General features: G+C 41.1%; 1 protein-coding gene across 3 annotated transcripts in view; it reads right to left on the bottom strand.

Moving 5' to 3' along the window:
- Positions 1 to 1,605: 1,605 nt before the first annotated feature.
- The window catches only part of LOC115111838 (glycerol-3-phosphate acyltransferase 3-like), a 16,586-nt gene continuing 7,665 nt past the window's right edge, over positions 1,606 to 10,526 (bottom strand). For all 3 annotated transcript variants that reach the window (XM_029638318.2, XM_029638319.2, XM_065011697.1), the window contains exons 3-14: positions 10,020 to 10,086; positions 8,318 to 8,466; positions 6,985 to 7,130; positions 6,688 to 6,762; positions 6,454 to 6,543; positions 6,176 to 6,269; positions 5,010 to 5,125; positions 3,395 to 3,450; positions 3,040 to 3,125; positions 2,764 to 2,892; positions 2,593 to 2,672; positions 1,606 to 2,428 (exon numbers count right to left, since the gene is read on the bottom strand). In XM_029638318.2, the coding sequence (XP_029494178.1) occupies positions 2,314 to 2,428; positions 2,593 to 2,672; positions 2,764 to 2,892; positions 3,040 to 3,125; positions 3,395 to 3,450; positions 5,010 to 5,125; positions 6,176 to 6,269; positions 6,454 to 6,543; positions 6,688 to 6,762; positions 6,985 to 7,130; positions 8,318 to 8,466; positions 10,020 to 10,086 (1,203 nt within the window). In that variant the 3' untranslated portion in view covers positions 1,606 to 2,313. The remainder of the gene's footprint in view (positions 2,429 to 2,592; positions 2,673 to 2,763; positions 2,893 to 3,039; positions 3,126 to 3,394; positions 3,451 to 5,009; positions 5,126 to 6,175; positions 6,270 to 6,453; positions 6,544 to 6,687; positions 6,763 to 6,984; positions 7,131 to 8,317; positions 8,467 to 10,019; positions 10,087 to 10,526) is intronic.

The raw sequence follows: 10,526 nt of genomic DNA, 5'->3' as shown, positions 1-10,526 counted from the left end.
ATCCATAGCATGGACACCAGATGGGGTGAAGAAAGAGGCAAAACCGGTCAAGAACTGTGATTCCTATTTAAGAAGGTGGGTGGATTGATCTTTACTCTGTTGAATTAAAGTGACATCTTGGTTGAAAACAAATGTTGCATCCTCATGAAACACACCGTACTGTATTCATGTTCGTGTGTCCGCTACAATTAACATTAAGAACAATAGTAAAAAAAAAAAATGTATTAAAAAAATTTAATGAATCCATGCATCACATAATTTTAGGCTATTTCAATAACTTTGCTGTTATCATCTGAAGGCATTTTATTTCTGGTCAACAAAAGCTGTTTTAGTGCTGCCTCTCACCGTCCATCCGATAGTACCCTCTCTTACATGTGAACTATGCATCAGGACGTAGGAATGTCAGGCACTGAACAGGCTCCTTAATGTTTCAACTGGTCAAGCTCTTCCCTCAGACAATGATACAATTTCTCTTGCACAGTTCGTCTTCAATTACTTGTGCACCTTGGTTGGACTGCAAGGTAGCGACAGTACACTTACTCTGAAATGCAATACGTTTAGTGAGTCTGATCTGATGTTAACAGGCATCTGGAAAGCCAGGCACGGAAGAAAGAGCACAATAGCACCATTTTGGGGGTAAGTGTCATCATTGTTAATAACAGGCCAAATATACATTTATACATGAACTGATGCAATACATCAACACGTTAGATGTTGTTCTGTGTTTTCACGTAGTTAAATAACATTTGCTTAGATGTTGTTCTGTGTTTTCACGTAATTAAATAACATTTGCTTAGATGTTGTTCTGTGTTTTCACGTAGTTAAATAACATTTGCTTAGATGTTGTTCTGTGTTTTCACGTAGTTAAATAACATTTGCTTAGATGTTGTTCTGTGTTTTCACGTAATTAAATAACATTTGCTTAATCTAAAAGCAGGATACCAGTCAACACCGTGTTGGTCCAGACGGAGAGAACATGGACACTTTCTCACCCGGTAAGTTAGTAAGGAAGAGGGAATTTCTTGCACCTCATATGCTAGTGTTAACATACATTTTTTACCGAAATATGAATGACCTAATTGGTTCAACTCTTCCAGGTGTGAGCAGAGATCCTAAAACGCAACAGAAGAATGGAGGCAGTGACGAAGGCAAAGCCTCAGGAAAACAAACCAACGAGAAGAGCTCGAAAAAATCCCAAACATGTACCCTTCTTTAGAGACACAGCACTATGAATGGGATGCCCAACACCACGTTTTACTTAGTGCCATATAATCCCATCGTATTGAGTCTTTATGATCACCCCAAGTTCTCTTCCTTGCCTGTTACTGTGATGAATCATAGAAACAACATAGGGAGAATATATGTTTTGAGGGGAATGACTGTGTAACTGCAATCCATGCCTATCACTTTGCCTACCGAACAATCGCCTTTTCTTATTATTGTACTGTTTGGCTCCCTTTCATAACCTATGTACGACTCGTGTCAACAGTACAGTAAGCAAAACATTTCAAAGCGTCAACTGACAAGTGTTTTTCTGATTCTGACTACCTTGTTCTGGTAGCTTAGCTTGCTAATGAACACACCACTAAAAAAAGAGAGAACAGCTGTGGGCTCATGTTTATTTCCAAACGATTAGCAGTAATGATTGATCGACAGGATTGATCAACTGGCTCTGAACGTTTCAGCAGCTCATACAATCATAAACGACAGGGGGGGAACACGAAGACAAAATAAAATAACCTCAGATAGTCATCGCATAACACTGACATTTAGAAGTTTGTGATCAAAAAGTCTCTACAGTCACAATTGCACTATTCACAAAGATTTTACAGTAATTTTCCAGCAGAGAATTAGAACAGTGTTTTATAGCAGAACAAGAAAGAGCTATTCAAAATCCCAAACGGATGCTATTGGACCTGCCACCTCATCTCCTTTACAGTTCCGCTTCACTGTGTTGTCACAGTAGACGAGAGTAATTGTAATGCAATTGGCTAATCAGTTATAACCCTCTACAGTCCGCAACGCACTTTAAAACGGTTCATTCACTCGATGGCAGTCTAGTCCGGGGTCGTCAACAGTGCAGTATTCAGGCAGTGATGGCCAAGCTCCTTTCCAAACTCCCAGATAAGAGCTTTTGGATGGGCCTACGCCCACCTTCTGTACACTGTGAAAGCTAAATGTATTCACGCCGCGTGATCATGGGAGAAACCGAAATGCGACGCGACCCCTGCCAAAGTAAAACTCCCGTCTCCAGCGGTCGCGATGTAGGTTGCTTGAGAACGAGCTGCCCTTTTCACATGTTAGAGGAGGGTGTCAGTCACTGTTACCGCTGCGGTCCTCCTCGCTACCCACCACCATGCTGCTGTACTTCTTCTGCTGCTCCTCTCTATACGTGTCCTTCACCTTAGCCCTCTTTAGGCCTCCGTCCCTACAGGGGAACAAACACGTGGTCTAGGAGATACGAACACAAAATAATCTGTGTGCAAGAGATACTGCAAATGTGTCCATTCTGAGGTGTAAGAGATGCATAGCAGAGGGCCAGTATAAGACAGTTAGGATGCCATTCATAGTAAGATGGGAGGAGATTCTTACCAGGACAGGTCCACTAGTCCCCCCTGATGTGCGATGACAGACTTGACTCTGTTGGCAAACTGGACAGCATCCTCCCCTTCCTGAAAACATGCAATAAGTTAGTGGCACTTAGTGATTAATAGGTAGGTACTGTGTAAGTGTGTGTGTGTGTGTGTGGTGTTGTATACACACCTGTTGGTGCATGGCTGGCAGGTACCAGACGTTACAGACTATAGCCCAACTAGTCATCATCCTGAGCAGGTAGCTCACCATGTTGTACTTGGCACTGTTCCAGAACGCATCCCCAAACTGAGGGTCATACTGAGGGAGGGAGACAGAAAACCTCTTCAAATCTATGCTGACTTTGTCACGCAACTTTTCATTTGTCACGTCATCTTTGCATGATTTAGGGAAAAGTCAAATACTGTACAGAAGTACCTTACAAGAGTACCTTACAGAGTACCTTACCTTGATGGCTACCGGGTATATCGTTCCTCCGATTTCAAAACTTCCCTTTTTGAACATCATGACAGATGTGTTGTTGATACAGGTCCCTGAGGAAACCAGAAATATGGACTGCAGATAAGCCATAACCAGAACGACCAGAGATATATAAAAGATCAAATCAAATTTCATTGGTCAGATAGGATCTCTATGATAACAACAACGCTCTCCAAAATCACAGATAAGGGAGAGAAATGCATTCTAGCAGATGCTACTCATATGTACAGGTATAGGATGACCTTACTGTACATAACCAATGCAGCTTATCCGAACCAATGCTAAACTCACTGACTTCATTCTACTCCATTGTAGCACTTACCTTCCGGAAAGAGCAATATAGGAAGCTTAGTCTTGTCATTCACGTGATCCCTCAACCTGTAAACATGAACAACAATTAGAAAACCTAACTTTATATCTGGGAGGAGCGTGAACATACATTATATGGTTTTAGTTAAAGCTATGTCCATACCAGGAAATCTTAGTATTAAATTATATCACCAATTGTCAAATGGCAATGACATTTATGTCAAATGGCAATGTCATCGGACTGGCATGAGGGTTTTATCTGGATAAGGAAATAAGATAGGTATTTACTTATGATTGGATTTGATGTGTATTATTGCGCTAAACAGGGCTCATCTGGAAAATATATCTTGGTCTCAGCATTGACACCCTGTCAAAATAAAGGTTAAATAAAAAAGATATGACAGATTTATTTGCAGTGGTGTAAAGTACTTAAGTTGTTTTTTGGGGGGTATCTGTACTTTACTATTTATATTTGACAACTTTTACTTCACTACATTCCTAAAGAAAATATTGGGCCAAAAACCAGCAACAGTGTGTGGAAACCTTGTGAAGACTTACAGAAAACATTTGACCTCTGTTATATACCTTTTGTTGGAAATGACAAAGTATTGAGATAAACTTTTGTTATTGACTAAATACTTATTTTCCACCATAATTTGCAAATAATTTCATTAAAAATCCTAAAATGTGATTTTCTGGATTTTTTTTCTCTCATTTTGTCAGTCATAGTTGAAGTGTACCTATGATGAAAATTACAGGCCTCTCTCATCTTTTTAAGTGGGAGAACTTGCACAATTGGTGGCTGACTAAATACTTTTTTGCCCCACTGTATTAGGGATTATAGTTTATGTAGCAGGTATAATAAATAATTAATAATTAATAATTAATTATTAATGTAAACGTAAGTCCAACAAGGATCAGAAGAGACCTGTAAGGGAGAGAAATGTGTGTTCCTAAGAAAATACTGAGCACAATTAAACTGTGTTTGACCCGACCCGGCTAGAACTCTGAGAAACTTATGATAGGACAGGGAGTACTCCTCAAGGTGTCCCTAATTTCGGGGGAATGGAACTGTCGGCTGGGTAGATAACTCACCTACTGTTCGTGTGTATGTATGTGCGTAAGTAAGGAGCAAGGTATAAAATGGATGTCTTTGTATAATGGACTGGAGAGTGCTCTCGTGAATAAACATTTTGACTATTGTAAGCTGGGAACTCTGTCTGTTTCATTTAAACTATGAACCTTACAAACTCTGGGTTGCAGAGAGTAGGTTAATTGAAGTGTATGATCATTGATAATGAAATTCTCATATCAAGTATATTTTTGCAATTACATTTACTTTTGATTTTGAAGTATATTTAAAACCAAATACTTTTAGACTTTTACTCAAATACTACTTTACTGGGTGACTTTCACTTTTACTTGAGTAACTTTCTATTAGGGTATCAATACTTTTAATCAAGTATGGCAATTAGGTACTTTTTCCACCACTGTTTATTGGTCTGTAGCAATTTTCCACAGGCATATCAGTGCTTGTCTGAAGAGTGTTGGCAGTCAGAATACCAGTGTCTGGTGCCAGGGACATGTCCAACCCACTGGCTGATAAGATAGCAAACAGATAAGCTCACCTTTTGGTCACTAGGTGGCGATCTTTCATATCAGCTCTCTCAAACCAGATGTGAGGACAGGACCTCGCCATGGCCCTCTGCATCACTCCCATCAGACCCCCATGTGACTGGCCCACCTAAAACACATCAGATCAAATCACATCTAACGCCCTCATAATACATTTCACAGACAAATCATCTGAACAGGATTAAAGTTAGCAACAGATAAACTGAGACGGCACTTTCTTTATACATGCTACCCCATGGCAATGTCATCCATAAGCACAACATGCACTTTCATTGCCATGGTGATGATCATGACACACAATTGTATTTATCTTTTAAACAAGACAATACTTTACAGTCAGCCCACCTTGAGACATGCCCCACTTACGTCAAACACTGGATGACAACCAACTTATTGCTTTAAACTCTGACAAGACAGAAATGAAGCTACTTGGCTACAAGAAACTCACAAAGTGTCAGACCTCACTCTAAACATTTATGGTTGCCTCATTACACCAAACACGGTTGTTAAAAACCTTGGTGTTACCTTTGAGCCTGGTCTAACTTTTGACAACGCATAGCCAAAACAGCATACTTCCATCTCAGGAACATTCCAGAATTAGACTACATGCAGCTCTGGCTTTGATCTCAAAACAAGTGCATCTATTCACGACCACTCACGCTGTAAACACAGTCCAGTTCAATGTGAATGGCACAGATCCATATATGGCAATGGTCTACTTGCATATAGGCCTACTGCAGCTCTGATTGGTTATGCTGCACTGGTCTGTGTAGAGTATGGGCTGAGTGGTGTGTGTCAATGCAATAGAATCCTACCCGATGCATTCTGCCTACAACAAAATCTCTTGCATCGTTAATTTTGCATACTAAGTCTTGCATAGTTTCTTTCGGTACATTGTATTGAAAGTGGCTAATATTGCATTGATTTGATCACAATTCCCACAGTAAAGGGAAATGTTGGTGTTAACTAAGGCGGAAAACTCTAGAAAGTTGAGTGTAGTTCAATCTCCTGCTTCTCTGCACAGGTTGATATTTATTCTGCGCAGCAGTCCTGGGGGAGCTGCGTGCCCAAACATGTGTGCAGCTTAGAAGGAACGTTGATTGTATAGGTATAAAAAAATATTTAAAGTTAGGCTTATTTTCTGCTTTATTTCACATACCATGGCGTAACACCCATCGTTGCAGAGAATGACAATATCAATCGGGGAGGTGTGATTGGCCACACAGATTCCTCCTTTTCTGGGTCTGTTTTCTCTGTAAAACACAAGACAGAGAACACACGCAGACACACGTTAAAATGGCAGACGTGCGTCTTACGTCAAAACAAAGCTCTGTGCACATATCACATGGACCTCCCTTAGAGTCACTGGGGGACATGACGGTGTGTGTGAAAGCCTGCTGTGTTTGCATGTGTCAGAGGAGAGGAGCGTTCACCGACTTGTTGTGGTAGTGGATGGTGCAGGAGAGGCCTCGAGCACAGATCCTGTAGCACATCACATGGACCCACTCACTCAGCCAGGACTTGAGCCTAGAAAACACACACACACACACGGGCACGCACGTAAGAAGCTACCATGAAGCTGATTAAATACAAAAATCAAACAAGACAAACATCTCAGTTTTTAAAAACAATCCCATGTGAACCTGTAGATTCAAAGCAGTGTTATTGTACCTCCAGTTAGGGAGGAATCCTACAGCAGTGGTTCCTATCACCAGCCAGGTCAGGCCTATAGATGCCAGCATGATCCTGAAAGAAAACATTCGGACTCATACACGAGACACGACAACACTGGTCCTGGATTAACGCACTGTCGAACGCTACGTGGTTTAAATCCTGGCTGTAAATCCTGTCTATTCAGCAACATAAATGTCAGTCAGTGCTTGGTTTATGGATGTGAACCGTAAGAGAGCTAAGGCCTTATTAAAAAAGGTGAGCACAGTGATGATGACTGATTTTCTCAGTAATGACCTGAGCGGAGTCAGGATGCAGTAGCGTATGAACACGCCCAGGCCCCAGACCATGGTCAGTTTGAGGCTGATGTACTGGAAGTCGATGTTGGTCCGAGTTAGCAGGTTCCACGACACCAGCTCCTCTGACGAAAACCGCTGGGTCACCTGGAGGTCAGAGGAACAACATGAAAAACAACTTAGTAGGCCTACCTGTACAGAAAGTAAGTCTGGATTTTTAAAATTGATGTTGTACTCTTTTGCCCAATCCTGAATCAATGCCTATTTCCTGGGCCCTAAGCACTTCCTGATAGCCATTCAACGACCACGTTTACATGCGCACAGTATTCCGGGATAATAGCTCATATCCTGGTTAAGGTCTTATTCAGAATAACATGTTAACATGCACCTTTGATATATCCTGCTCACAGGGATCCCTGTAAACATGAATAAACAGAAAAGTCCTAATTTTCCCAGTGATGACGGAACGATTTTTTGAAGGGGGTGCTGAAAATAAAGCTAAGCCTTATTTAGATATTGTTCTGCTTATAATTTCCGGCATTAGGTCGGCTTCTGTCATTACTTGATCCTCTAGAATGCTAAATAAAGCCTTGCTCACCAGAATAATGTAATAAATCGATAGAAGGAAAGCGGTAAAGTTCTCTTTCATTTCTGCTTCTCTTGTAGAGAAGACGTTTAGGGCCCGGGAAGATTTTCCACACAAAATGTCCAAATGGCATCGGTTTGTTGACCAGTTTCAGGGAAATTAAAAGATGTAATAACAATCCAACACGTTTCTGATAGTAACTCGGTCCATTTTGGAATATTATTTTAGTTGAAAGTGAAATACTGTCAGCTTTTATGTCGCAGAAGAAAATTGCAAATTCACATTTCCTCAAGATGAAATAAATCAATAATATGTCTCGATTCCTGTTACTGAGACAGAATATACAGTTGGTCTATCATTTTACTGCAAGAAAACAACAGTAAACGGGATAAGATGTTTACATGCCAAAGTATCCGAAAGTATCCGTCCAAGACCAGCATCTCCCAGGCATCTTATTCGGGTTATTGCAAACGGGATTATGACATTTGTATGCGTCAACTCACAACAGAATACTTGAGTATCCCGAATAACAACAGGATATTGGTGTGCATGTAAACGTGATCATTGATTTGAAAGGACTGGAGGGGTGTGCAGTAGGCAATAAATTACGAAACTCATCCTAGACTACCAGAGGGTTAGGTGAAGCTACAGGTTTGACTCATTGCTATTAGGGGCCCATCATGGAATGTCTGGGGTTAGGGATACATTTGGAATTAGGCATCAATCTTATTCTAGTCTGTGGACTCACCTCATCCTCTACGATCTCCTCGATGCCTCGTCTGTAGAAGTAGAAACAGTCGCTGAGGGTGAAGTCTCCCCCCACTGGTGGTTTGGGGCGACTGCGCCTTAACCCCCTCAGCTCCTCCTCCATAGAACCATCATCCCTCTGGACGAGGCCTGGGGAAAACACACACGCTCAACTAATCCACCTCATAATTTTTAGATTGGATTGTATCATACCACATATTTGTATTTGATAAGGAAGATGATTCCGTGTTATATTTTACCATTGATAAAAGACAACATTGACAGTGTTACAAATCCTAGAATCAATAGGCTTAGAATTTTCATACATTTTGAATGAAAGGAGGACAAAATTGGTCAAACCACTGTGGACTTGTTAGGAGCTGGTGAGGAAGGAAATTAATCAGAGGATTGCAACGCACTTGTGTCACTAACTCTCACACTGTTGCCCCATATTGAGAAAACAAGATATCCTAGGCTGATATCTGAGTAATCCTTATTTAAACGCATTTAAATCAATGAAATTCAGAGTTTATCACTGTGGGCAAGGCCTCACCAATAGAATTGTCATACAGAATCCATTTTAAATGACAGGCCATCAAACAGAGAAAATGTCAGTGGCCTTGCACTTTACAAACTGGGACCACTTCAGATAACAGCTATCAGAGAGCAGTGTTCACTGATAAATGAGGCTCCTTTCTTTCCTTAAAAGGGCCTCCCTTTGTGTGTCTATCATCGAGGTAATCACAGTTCTAGGATCAGATTACTCAACTCCAACCCAAAGTGTATCCCTCCCTCCAGCAGGTCTGAAGACAGTGGGATCAGCTAAGGATACACTATCTGATAACACAGGACAAAGTCCAGGAGAGAGAGACTGAGTGACTGACTGACTTTGTGTTTAATTCAATCCACCCTTTGCTTTCTTTGAAAACTAGGCAAACTCTTTATTTTAGGAAAACTTCAGTACAGTACAAGTGAGGGGTCTATGGTATCCATATAATACAGAAACCATCCTGCGAGTTGATATGCTAACAAATAAAAAGAGCACATTGATGTGCTGTGCTAGCTAGTGAACACCGCACTGCGAGTTTAATTGAATTGCCCCCCGACTAGCCTATATGACTGCTGATTGTGAGGGGAGGAATTGCGTCAGCCCGACAGATAGGCAGCAAGCCCAGCGCCACATAATACCGTATATCACATCGGAAATGCTCTGGGGACTGAGCTGGACCAAATACCGTCTTCTATTCAACAAACACTGCTCCAAGCCATCTCCACTGCAATCCCCTGCCCAGCACTATAAACAGGTTTACACGGTCTCTAGGTTCTCAGAGGTATCGTTATATATACATGTACCACTCCCTTATCGTTTAACGTGGCTTGGGCACATTGAGAAGCTGTATACTTCAAATGCAACCTATTATCAACTCGCAGTCAACCATTGACACCTGAGCGAAACTCATGTCAGGACTGATTTCCATGCACTCAACCCTTCTAACTACACTAACACACTTCATTTATTCTAGGGCACTTTACGTCTGAGCTTCTGAACACAGCAGATGAACAAGAGCGGATGTGAGTGGATGTCATTATCATAGAGCAATGAATAAATCAATCAATCCCTTCATCTTGTTATCCATCATTCAACCAATAAACCAATCAAATGAATCTATTGATCGGTGTGAGAGCTCTGCTCATTGACTCACTATTAAATGAGGAGGATTGGAGTATCCGCTGCGCTTTGTTGACTGTCTGGATCCTCAACGTGGCCCACTGGAGGACAGGAGAAATGAGAAACACCTTTAGCCTTTGACCTCTCACTCCCTGGACCCACACAAGGACAGTAGAGAAAGGACACACACATTTACCCCTGAACTCTCATGCCAGAAAACCTTTCAATCACTGTCCAGAGGCTTATTCAGAAGGTCGTAAGGTTACAGGACAATTACAAAAAATATAACAAATATTACACTGTAGAACATACATGCTTTTCTGTCAAAAAACATACATACATTCCATGTCTATACGTCACAAATGCAGAGTTGTGCTAATTGATTGTTGTGTACAGTAGACTTTCCCTACAGTAAATATGTGACAGCTGATCATGACAGCGCAGTGACAATGCATTTCTTGTTCCCGCATTCCTGAAACTGATACAATCTCCAATGTAAATAAAATTAAGGACCATGGCTAGCCAAGTCATGTGTACTGTA

This window comes from Oncorhynchus nerka, linkage group LG27 (assembly GCF_034236695.1).
Source record: "Oncorhynchus nerka isolate Pitt River linkage group LG27, Oner_Uvic_2.0, whole genome shotgun sequence".
Taxonomy (NCBI): Eukaryota; Metazoa; Chordata; class Actinopteri; order Salmoniformes; family Salmonidae; genus Oncorhynchus; species Oncorhynchus nerka.
The sequence above is the reverse complement of the archived record's forward strand: the minus strand, read 5'-3'. Positions and strand labels throughout refer to the sequence as shown.